This window comes from Oncorhynchus clarkii, chromosome 2, assembly GCF_045791955.1.
Source record: "Oncorhynchus clarkii lewisi isolate Uvic-CL-2024 chromosome 2, UVic_Ocla_1.0, whole genome shotgun sequence".
Lineage (NCBI taxonomy): Eukaryota > Metazoa > Chordata > Actinopteri > Salmoniformes > Salmonidae > Oncorhynchus > Oncorhynchus clarkii.
Window position 1 is genome coordinate 1,082,249 of NC_092148.1, and position 12,697 is coordinate 1,094,945.

The following is a 12,697-nucleotide window of genomic DNA, read 5'->3' on the forward strand; positions in this document are numbered from 1 at the left end:
AGCAGAGAGCTGCTTCTGAGTACTAGAATAACCTCTCTAAATCTATCACTCAGCAGAGAGAGCTGGTTCTGAGTACTAGAATAACCCCTCTAAATCTATCACTCAGCAGAGAGCTGCTTCTGAGTACTAGAATAACCCTCTAAATCTATCACTCAGCAGAGAGCTGCTTCTGAGTACTAGAATAACCTCTCTAAATCTATCACTCAGCAGAGAGAGCTGGTTCTGAGTACTAGAATAACCCCTCTAAATCTATCACTCAGCAGAGAGCTGCTTCTGAGTACTAGAATAACCCTCTAAATCTATCACTCAGCAGAGAGCTGCTTCTGACTACTAGAATAACCCTCTAAATCTATCACTCAGCAGAGAGCTGCTTCTGACTACTAGAATAACCCTCTAAATCTATCACTCAGCAGAGAGAGCTGCTTCTGAGTACTAGAATAACCCTCTAAATCTATCACTCAGCAGAGAGAGCTGCTTCTGAGTACTAGAATAACCTCTCTAAATCTATCACTCAGCAGAGAGAGCTGGTTCTGAGTACTAGAATAACCCTCTAAATCTATCACTCAGCAGAGAGCTGCTTCTGAGTACTAGAATAACCCTCTAAATCTATCACTCAGCAGAGAGAGCTGCTTCTGACTACTAGAATAACCCTCTAAATCTATCACTCAGCAGAGAGAGCTGCTTCTGACTACTAGAATAACCTCTCTAAATCTATCACTCAGCAGAGAGAGCTGCTTCTGAGTACTAGTGTTGCCTCTCTAAATCTATCACTCAGCAGAGCTGCTTCTGAGTACTAGAATAACCCTCTAAATCTATCACTCAGCAGAGAGAGCTGCTTCTGACTACTAGAATAACCTCTCTAAATCTATCACTCAGCAGAGAGAGCTGCTTCTGAGTACTAGTGTTGCCTCTCTAAATCTATCACTCAGCAGAGCTGCTTCTGAGTACTAGAATAACCCTCTAAATCTATCACTCAGCAGAGAGCTGCTTCTGACTACTAGAATAACCTCTCTAAATCTATCACTCAGCAGAGAGCTGCTTCTGACTACTAGAATAACCCTCTAAATCTATCACTCAGCAGAGAGCTGGTTCTGACTACTAGAATAACCTCTCTAAATCTATCACTCAGCAGAGCTGCTTCTGAGTACTAGAATAACCCTCTAAATCTATCACTCAGCAGAGAGCTGCTTCTGACTACTAGAATAACCTCTCTAAATCTATCACTCAGCAGAGAGCTGCTTCTGACTACTAGAATAACCTCTCTAAATCTATCACTCAGCAGAGAGAGCTGGTTCTGACTACTAGAATAACCCTCTAAATCTATCACTCAGCAGAGAGAGCTGGTTCTGACTACTAGAATAACCCCTCTAAATCTATCACTCAGCAGAGCTGCTTCTGACTACTAGAATAACCCTCTAAATCTATCACTCAGCAGAGAGAGCTGCTTCTGACTACTAGAATAACCCCTCTAAATCTATCACTCAGCAGAGAGAGCTGCTTCTGACTACTAGAATAACCCTCTAAATCTATAACTCAGCAGAGAGAGCTGCTTCTGACTACTAGAATAACCCTCTAAATCTATCACTCAGCAGAGAGAGCTGCTTCTGACTACTAGAATAACCCCTCTAAATCTATCACTCAGCAGAGAGCTGCTTCTGAGTACTAGAATAACCCCTCTAAATCTATCACTCAGCAGAGAGCTGCTTCTGAGTACTAGAATAACCCCTCTAAATCTATCACTCAGCAGAGAGCTGCTTCTGAGTACTAGTATAACCCCTCTAAATCTATTTAAATTGGAATCCCTTTGCCCTTGATCAAATATTAAACTCTTAAACTCTTTCAGATTATTGTGAATTTGAATCTGGTGATTCAGTGAGTGTGTTTTGTCATCTAGCTGTCTCATTCCATTGAGAATATCTAATGAATTTGAAAGCATTTCCCTGTCGTTGATGATAGTGTCTGTGACTCTCTGCGTTGTTGTGTTGTCCAAGTATAGAGAAGAAGAGTTAACAGAATGTTCTGGACTAGAATAGAACTCTTGGAATGTTTCCGGCTGAACTATGAGAGCAGGGTAAACATTTCATCACCTCTAGACGGGTGGTGTCTTTCCCTCTGAACTATGAGAGCAGGTTAATAAACATTTCATCACCTCTAGATGGGTGGTGTCTTTCCCTCTGAACTATGAGAGCAGGGTAAACATTTCATCACCTCTAGACGGGTGGTGTCTTTCCCTCTGAACTATGAGAGCAGGTTAGACATTTCATCACCTCTAGACGGGTGGTGTCTTTCCCTCTGAACTATGAGAGCAGGGTAAACATTTCATCACCTCTAGACGGGTGGTGTCTTTCCCTCTGAACTATGAGAGCAGGGTAAACATTTCATCACCTCTAGATGGGTGGTGTCTTTCCCTCTGAACTATGAGAGCAGGTTAATAAACATTTCATCACCTCTAGACGGGTGGTGTCTTTCCCTCTGAACTATGAGAGCAGGTTAATAAACATTTCATCACCTCTAGACGGGTGGTGTCTTTCCCTCTGAACTATGAGAGCAGGTTAGACATTTCATCACCTCTAGACGGGTGGTGTCTTTCCCTCTGAACTATGAGAGCAGGTTAATAAACATTTCATCACCTCTAGACGGGTGGTGTCTTTCCCTCTGAACTATGAGAGCAGGGTAAACATTTCATCACCTCTAGACGGGTGGTGTCTTTCCCTCTGAACTATGAGAGCAGGTTAGACATTTCATCACCTCTAGACGGGTGGTGTCTTTCCCTCTGAACTATGAGAGCAGGTTAATAAACATTTCATCACCTCTAGACGGGTGGTGTCTTTCCCTCTGAACTATGAGAGCAGGGTAAACATTTCATCACCTCTAGACGGGTGGTGTCTTTCCCTCTGAACTATGAGAACAGGGTAAACATTTCATCACCTCTAGACGGGTGGTGTCTTTCCCTCTGAACTATGAGAGCAGGTTAATAAACATTTCATCACCTCTAGACGGGTGGTGTCTTTCCCTCTGAACTATGAGAGCAGGTTAAACATTTCATCACCTCTAGACGGGTGGTGTCTTTCCCTCTGAACTATGAGAGCAGGTTAGACATTTCATCACCTCTAGACGGGTGGTGTCTTTCCCTCTGAACTATGAGAGCAGGTTAATAAACATTTCATCACCTCTAGACGGGTGGTGTCTTTCCCTCTGAACTATGAGAGCAGGTTAGACATTTCATCACCTCTAGACGGGTGGTGTCTTTCCCTCTGAACTATGAGAGCAGGTTAATAAACATTTCATCACCTCTAGACGGGTGGTGTCTTTCCCTCTGAACTATGAGAGCAGGTTAATAAACATTTCATCACCTCTAGACGGGTGGTGTCTTTCCCTCTGAACTATGAGAGCAGGGTAAACATTTCATCACCTCTAGACGGGTGGTGTCTTTCCCTCTGAACTATGAGAGCAGGTTAGACATTTCATCACCTCTAGACGGGTGGTGTCTTTCCCTCTGAACTATGAGAGCAGGTTAATAAACATTTCATCACCTCTAGACGGGTGGTGTCTTTCCCTCTGAACTATGAGAGCAGGTTAGACATTTCATCACCTCTAGACGGGTGGTGTCTTTCCCTCTGAACTATGAGAGCAGGTTAATAAACATTTCATCACCTCTAGACGGGTGGTGTCTTTCCCTCTGAACTATGAGAGCAGGTTAATAAACATTTCATCACCTCTAGACGGGTGGTGTCTTTCCCTCTGAACTATGAGAGCAGGTTAATAAACATTTCATCACCTCTAGACGGGTGGTGTCTTTCCCTCTGAACTATGAGAGCAGGGTAAACATTTCATCACCTCTAGACGGGTGGTGTCTTTCCCTCTGAACTATGAGAGCAGGGTAAACATTTCATCACCTCTAGACGGGTGGTGTCTTTCCCTCTGAACTATGAGAGCAGGTTAATAAACATTTCATCACCTCTAGACGGGTGGTGTCTTTCCCTCTGAACTATGAGAGCAGGGTAGACATTTCATCACCTCTAGACGGGTGGTGTCTTTCCCTCTGAACTATGAGAGCAGGTTAGACATTTCATCACCTCTAGACGGGTGGTGTCTTTCCCTCTGAACTATGAGAGCAGGGTAAACATTTCATCACCTCTAGACGGGTGGTGTTTTTCCCTCTGAACTATGAGAGCAGGTTAAACATTTCATCACCTCTAGACGGGTGGTGTCTTTCCCTCTGAACTATGAGAGCAGGTTAATAAACATTTCATCACCTCTAGATGGGTGGTGTCTTTCCCTCTGAACTATGAGAGCAGGGTAAACATTTCATCACCTCTAGACGGGTGGTGTCTTTCCCTCTGAACTATGAGAGCAGGGTAAACATTGCATCACCTCTAGACGGGTGGTGTCTTTCCCTCTGAACTATGAGAGCAGGTTAATAAACATTTCATCACCTCTAGACGGGTGGTGTCTTTCCCTCTGAACTATGAGAGCAGGTTAAACATTTCATCACCTCTAGACGGGTGGTGTCTTTCCCTCTGAACTATGAGAGCAGGGTAAACATTTCATCACCTCTAGACGGGTGGTGTCTTTCCAACTCACTTCAATTAAAGAGACGCTAAAATATCCTGCGTCTCTCAGATTTACTAGCAAAATTTGTCCTCATGTAACATGTATCGTCAAGAGACAGTTGAGTTGTAGAATCTGTCTTTACCCAAACGCTAAGCGGCCTGCATTAGAATGAACACTGAGTGTCTGTGTGAACAGAGCTGTAGTTTCCTTCCCGCGTAGCTCCCCTCGGCAGGTCAGGGAAAATGAAGGCAGTGAATTGAAATCCCCAGTCTGTCTGATATCGTGGTTCTTGTATCGCCAAATGACTAAGTGTTGTTTTCCATTCTGCTGTTTTCTCCAGGAATCACCTCCCTGGGAACACAGTTCGCCAAACTCCCGAAGGGACTCAAGCATTTAAACTTTTCCAAAACCTCATTGTCACCCAAAGGTAATGACTGGAGTTTCTCACATTCTGACACTTGCATGGAAAACCTATATTCAACTTCCTTACCATGAACCACAGACAGTTCTCTAATGTTTAACATCCACAGACAGTTCTCTGATGTTTAATATCCACAGGGCTGCTCTCTAATGTTTAACATCCACAGGGCTGCTCTCTAATGTTTAACATCCACAGACAGTTCTCTAATGTTTAACATCCACAGGGCTGCTCTCTGATGTTTAACATCCACAGACAGCTCTCTAATGTTTAACATCCACAGACAGTTCTCTGATGTTTAACATCCACAGGGCTGCTCTCTGATGTTTAACATCCACAGACAGCTCTCTAATGTTTAACATCCACAGACAGTTCTCTAATGTTTAACATCCACAGGGCTGCTCTCTAATGTTTAACATCCACAGACAGTTCTCTAATGTTTAACATCCACAGGGCTGCTCTCTGATGTTTAACATCCACAGACAGCTCTCTAATGTTTAACATCCACAGACAGTTCTCTGATGTTTAACATCCACAGACAGTTCTCTGTTTAACATCCACAGACAGTTCTCTAATGTTTAACATCCACAGGGCTGCTCTCTGATGTTTAACATCCACAGACAGTTCTCTGATGTTTAACATCCACAGACAGTTCTCTAATGTTTAACATCCACAGACAGTTATCTGATGTTTAACATCCACAGGGCTGCTCTCTGATGTTTAACATCCACAGACAGTTCTCTGTTTAACATCCACAGACAGTTCTCTGATGTTTAACATCCACAGGGCTGCTCTCTGATGTTTAACATCCACAGACAGTTCTCTGATGTTTAACATCCACAGACAGTTCTCTAATGTTTAACATCCACAGACAGTTATCTGATGTTTAACATCCACAGGGCTGCTCTCTGATGTTTAACATCCACAGACAGTTCTCTGTTTAACATCCACAGACAGTTCTCTGTTTAACATCCACAGACAGTTCTCTAATGTTTAACATCCACAGACAGTTCTCTGATGTTTAACATCCACAGACAGTTCTCTAATGTTTAACATCCACAGACAGTTCTCTGATGTTTAACATCCACAGACAGTTCTCTGATGTTTAACATCCACAGACAGTTCTCTGATGTTTAACATCCACAGACAGTTCTCTGATGTTTAACATCCACAGACAGTTCTCTAATGTTTAACATCCACAGACAGTTCTCTGATGTTTAACATCCACAGACAGTTCTCTGATGTTTAACATCCACAGACAGTTCTCTGATGTTTAACATCCACAGACAGTTCTCTGATGTTTAACATCCACAGACAGTTCTCTGATGTTTAACATCCACAGACAGTTCTCTGATGTTTAACATCCACAGACAGTTCTCTGATGTTTAACATCCACAGACAGTTCTCTGATGTTTAACATCCACAGACAGTTCTCTGATGTTTAACATCCACAGACAGTTCTCTAATGTTTAACATCCACAGACAGTTCTCTGATGTTTAACATCCACAGACAGTTCTCTAATGTTTAACATCCACAGACAGTTCTCTGTTTAACATCCACAGACAGATCTCAGTTTAACATCCACAGGGCTGCTCTCTGATGTTTAACATCCACAGACAGTTCTCTAATGTTTAACATCCACAGACAGTTCTCTAATGTTTAACATCCACAGACAGTTCTCTGTTTAACATCCACAGACAGATCTCAGTTTAACATCCACAGGGCTGCTCTCTGATGTTTAACATCCACAGACAGTTCTCTAATGTTTAACATCCACAGACAGTTCTCTGTTTAACATCCACAGACAGTTCTCAGTTTAACATCCACAGGGCTGCTCTCTAATGTTTAACATCCACAGACAGTTCTCTGTTTAACATCCACAGGGCTGCTCTCTGATGTTTAACATCCACAGGGCTGCTCTCTAATGTTTAACATCCACAGGGCTGCTCTCTGTTTAACATCCACAGGGCTGCTTGCTGTGGAATAATTTCCCTTTTTGCTGTATGAGAGATATATGAGAACAATCAGGTTTGCATGACTTATATTGTTGTTGATATTGTTGTTTATATTGTTGTCTATATTGTTGATATTGTTGTCTATATTGTTGTTTATATTGTTGTTTACATTGTTGACTATATTGTTTATATTGTTGTCTATATTGTTGTTTATATTGTTGTTTACATTGTTGTCTATATTGTTTATATTGTTGTTTATATTGTTGTCTATATTGTTGTTTATATTGTTGTTTACATTGTTGACTATATTGTTTATATTGTTGTCTATATTGTTGTTTATATTGTTGTTTACATTGTTGTCTATATTGTTTATATTGTTGTCTATATTGTTGTTTATATTGTTGTCTATATTGTTGTTTATATTGTTGTTTACATTGTTGTCTATATTGTTGTTAGGTTCAAAGTATTCACCAAAGGTTAAAGCACATTATAAACTGGGTGGTTCGAGCCCTGTATGCTGATTGGCTGAAAGCCATGGTATATTTAAGCAATAAGGCAATGCTGATTGACTGAAAGCCATGGTATATTTAAGCAATAAGGCCATGTTGATTGGCTGAAAGCCATGATATATTTAAGCAATATATGGCCAATATACCACAGCTAAGGGCTTTTCATAGGCACAGCCCTTAGTCGTGGTATATTGGCCATTTATCATAAACCCCTGAGGTGCCTTACTGCTGTTAGAAACTGGTTACCAACATAATTAGAGCAGTAAAAATAACTGTTTTGTCGTACCTGTGGTATACGGTCTGATACACTACGGCTGTCAGCCAATCAGCATTCAGGGCTCGAACCACCCAGTATAATAGACCGTATACCACGGGTAAGATAAAACAGTTATTTTTACTGCTCTAACTACGTTGGTAACCAGTTTATAACAGCAATAAGGCATTTCAGGGGTTTGTGGTGTATGGTCAATATACCACGGATAAGGACTGTATCCAGGCACTCCGTGTTGCGTCGTGCTTTAAGAACAGCCCTTAGCCGTGGTATATAGGACACACCCCCTCGTGCCTTATTGCTTAGTTGAGCATCATCATAGGAGAGCAATTACTCAGTGTTCCTCTGTTCACACCTCTGATTAAACTGTTCACACCAACCAGCATGTTGTTAGTAATATAGCCCTAATTAATGACACTGTTACTGCAGAGGGAGGGAGCCTAAAGGAACAGCACTGTTACTGCAGAGGGAGGGAGTCTCTTGGAACAGCACTGTTACTGCAGAGGGAGGGAGTCTCTTGGAACAGCACTGTTACTGCCGAGGGAGGGAGTCTCTTGGAACAGCACTGTTACTGCAGAGGGAGGGAGTCTCTTGGAACAGCACTGTTACTGCAGAGGGAGGGAGTCTCTTGGAACAGCACTGTTACTGCAGAGGGAGGGAGTCTCTTGGAACAGCACTGTTACTGCAGAGGGAGGGAGCCTAATGGAACAGCACTGTTACTGCAGAGGGAGGGAGTCTAATGGAACAGCACTGTTACTGCAGAGGGAGGGAGTCTAATGGAACAGCACTGTTACTGCAGAGGGAGGGAGCCTAATGGAACAGCACTGTTACTGCAGAGGGAGGGAGCCTAATGGAACAGCACTGTTACTGCAGAGGGAGGGAGTCTCTTGGAACAGCACTGTTACTGCAGAGGGAGGGAGTCTCTTGGAACAGCACTGTTACTGCAGAGGGAGGGAGTCTCTTGGAACAGCACTGTTACTGCAGAGGGAGGGAGTCTAATGGAACAGCACTGTTACTGCTCTCTCTCTCTCTCTCTCTCTCTCTCTCTCTCTCTGTCTCTCTCTCTCTCTCTCTCTTTCTCTGTCATGGCCTGTAATGAATTGAGTTCCATAGATCCACTTTCGGCATGCTTCAGAATGCCCCCTAAGGCCTGGCATTTATCTGTCTATTGATTGGTTCTCCCAGGAGAGAGGCCAGTTCCTCAGAGTTCACACTGACTTATGGGAGTTTGATTCTGGGCAAGAGAGATCCCTCACTGTCTGTCTAACCCTCTATAGCCAGAGAGATCCTTCACTGTCTGTCTAACCCACTATAGGCAGGTAGATTGTTGACAGGCTGTCTAACTCTATAGCCAGATAGATTGTTGACAGGCTGTCTAACCCACTATAGCCAGGTAGATTGTTGACAGGCTGTCTGACCCTCTATAGCCAGGTAGATTGTTGACAGGCTGTCTGACCCTCTATAGCCAGGTAGATTGTTGACAGGCTGTCTAACCCTCTATAGCCAGGTAAATTGTTGACAGGCTGTCTAACCCACTATAGCCAGGTAGATCTGTGTTTGATGTGACATTGTGCCACTAATAACCCTGGCAATGCTCATGTCCTACAGTATATGTGGCTCTTCACTGTGAGAATGACTGGTTGAGAATCAGGCCATGTGCTGACCTTCCTATTGTCTTCACTGTGTTACCTGGTAGTGATACCTGGTGATACCTGGTGGTGATACCTGGTGGTGTTACCTGGTAGTGTTACCTGGTGGTGATACCTGGTGGTGATACCTGGTGGTGATACCTGGTGGTGTTACCTGATAGTGCTACCTGGTAGTGTTACCTGGTGGTGATACCTGGTGGTGTTACCTGTTGTGTTACCTGGTTGTGTTACCTGGTGGTGATACCTGGTGGTGTTACCTGGTGGTGTTACCTGGTGGTGGTGATACCTGGTGGTGATGATACCTGGTTGTGTTACCTGGTGGTGATACCTGGTGGTGTTACCTGGTGGTGTTACCTGGTGGTGATACCTGGTGGTGATACCTGGTGGTGTTACCTGGTGGTGTTACCTGGTGGTGATACCTGGTGGTGATACCTGGTGGTGAGACCTGGTGGTGATACCTGGTTGTGTTACCTGGTAGTGTTACCTGGTACTCAATGGCCTTCTCTGTACCCAGGGGTGAACAGGCCTGTATTACTGTACATTATCTCTCTGTCTCTAACCATCCTCTACCCCTCTGTGTGTTGTTCCAGGGGGGAACAGGCCTGTATTACTGTACATTATGTCTCTGTCTCTAACCATCCTCTAACCTGTTCTCTGTACCCAGGCCTGTATTACTGTACATTATCTCTCTGTCTCTAACCATCCTCTAGCCTGTTCTCTGTTCCCAGGGGGGAACAGGCCTGTATTACTGTACATTATCTCTCTGTCTCTAACCATCCTCTACCTTGTTCTCTGTACCCAGGCCTGTATTACTGTACATTATCTCTCTGTCTCTAACCATCCTCTAACCTGTTCTCTGTACCCAGGCCTGTATTACTGTACATTACCTCTCTGTCTCTAACCATCCTCTAACCTGTTCTCTGTACCCAGGCCTGTATTACTGTACATTATCTCTCTGTCTCTAACCATCCTCTACCCCTCTGTGTATTTTTCCAGGGGGGAACAGGCCTGTAATAATAACAGGTATTACCTGTTACCTGTATATTACCTCTCTGTCTCCAACCATCCTCTACCCCTCTGTGTGTTGTTCCAGGGGGGAACAGGCCTGTATTACTGTACATTACCTCTCTGTCTCTAACCATCCTCTACCCCTCTGTGTGTTGTCCCAGGGGTGAACAGCCTTGCCCAGTCACTGAGTGCCAACCAGTCCATCCCCAGCACGCTCAGTCACCTGGACCTCTCAGGGAACTTACTGCGGGCAGACGACATCCCGGTAGGTGGCGACATGGTCACATCTGTCTTGGTCACTTCCTTAATAACAGAGTCATAATGGGTAGAGTTGAGAGGAGAAAGGGACGTTTTGTTCATTTGCACAGATATTGAAACAAGACTTAACTGAAGACGGGAGAGATCCAGCGGAACCAGGTCGTCTAGTCTTCACACACCGAGTCCTATTGCGGCGTCTCCCCCTCCTCCGAGCCAGGGAGACGCACACAACCGCAGTCCAAATCACACTGACATCTAGCATCAATCATACCACATCGATTGTGTTCGCTAGTCTCTCTACCCAGCTCAGTGTTGATGCCTGTGTCTCTGTGGCGAGGCTGTACTCAGCTGGGTTTAAATCAGTCATCTGACTCTGTAGGATCACCTTGTAGATCTTGACACACTGTGAGCTACTAGAGACTGATGGGAAGGTTGATGTCAGAGGACAAGTCCTTCTGATTGGCTTAAAGGGTGATGGATTAGAAGCCTTCACTTTCTGAGACCGTCAGGCCTGATGTAGCTTTGTTTAGGGGTTCCCATGGGAATGCATGCCCATACACACACACACACACACACACATCTGATGACCTCAGTGCTCTCAGTATAGCTGTTGATCACAATCTTGAAGGGTCACCCATGACAACCCCTGACAAGAGATACAATGGCCTTCAGAGAAATCACTATACGTTGGCAGGAAGCATTATTACCTGTTACCTATAGGTCATCATTTATCCAGATAGTATCACCTGTTACCTATAGGCCATCATTTATCCAGATAGTATCACCTGTTACCTATAGACCATCATTCATCCAGACAGTATCACCTGTTACCTATAGACAGCATCAGACCATCATTCATCCAGACAGTATTACCTGTTACCTATAGACAGCATCAGACCATCATTCATCCAGACAGTATTACCTGTTACCTATAGACCATCATTTAACCAGACAGTATTACCTGTTACCTATAGACCATCATTTATCCAGACAGTATCACCTGTTACCTATAGACAGCATCAGACCATCATTTGTCCATCCAGACAGTATTACCTGTTACCTATAGGCCATCATTTATCCAGACAGTATTACCTGTTACCTAAAGACAACATCAGACCATAATTTATCCAGACAGTATTACCTGTTACCTATAGACAGCATCAGGCCATCATTTATCCAGACAGTATTACCTGTTACCTATAGACCATCATTCATCCATCCAGACAGTATTACCTGTTACCTATAGACCATAATTTATCCAGACAGTATTACCTGTTACCTATAGACAGCATCAGACCATCATTCATCCAGACAGTATTACCTGTTACCTATAGACAGCATCAGGCCATCATTTATCCAGACAGTATTACCTGTTACCTATAGACCATCATTCATCCATCCAGACAGTATTACCTGTTACCTATAGGCCATCATTCATCCAGACAGTATTACCTGTTACCTATAGACCATCATTTATCTAGACAGTATCACCTGTTACCTATAGACAGCATCAGACCATCATTTATCCAGACAGTATTACCTGTTACCTATAGACCATCATTTATCTAGACAGTATTACCTGTTACCTATAGACCATAATTTATCTAGACAGTATTACCTGTTACCTATAGACAGCATCAGACCATCATTCATCCAGACAGTATTACCTGTTACCTATAGACCATCATTTATCCAGACAGTATTACCTGTTACCTATAGGCCATCATTTAACCAGACAGTATTACCTGTTACCTATAGACAGCATCAGACCATCATTCATCCAGACAGTATCACCTGTTACCTATAGACAGCATCAGACCATCATTCATCCAGACAGTATTACCTGTTACCTATAGACAGCATCAGACCATCATTCATCCAGACAGTATTACCTGTTACCTATAGACCATCATTTATCCAGACAGTATCACCTGTTACCTATAGACAGCATCAGACCATCATTCATCCATCCAGACAGTATCACCTGTTACCTATAGACCATCATTTATCCAGACAGTATTACCTGCTACCTATAGACCATCATTTATCCAGACAGTATCACCTGTTACCTATA

The 12,697-nt window shown here is 43.4% G+C and overlaps 1 protein-coding gene across 1 annotated transcript in view; it reads left to right on the forward strand.

Moving 5' to 3' along the window:
- Window positions 1-12,697, forward strand: part of LOC139419367 (F-actin-uncapping protein LRRC16A-like) — a 208,182-nt gene that overhangs the window by 112,150 nt on the left and 83,335 nt on the right. Inside the window, exons 12-13 of the mRNA XM_071169311.1 lie at window positions 4,895-4,981; window positions 10,527-10,630. Of these exons, the coding sequence (XP_071025412.1) occupies window positions 4,895-4,981; window positions 10,527-10,630 (191 nt within the window). The remainder of the gene's footprint in view (window positions 1-4,894; window positions 4,982-10,526; window positions 10,631-12,697) is intronic.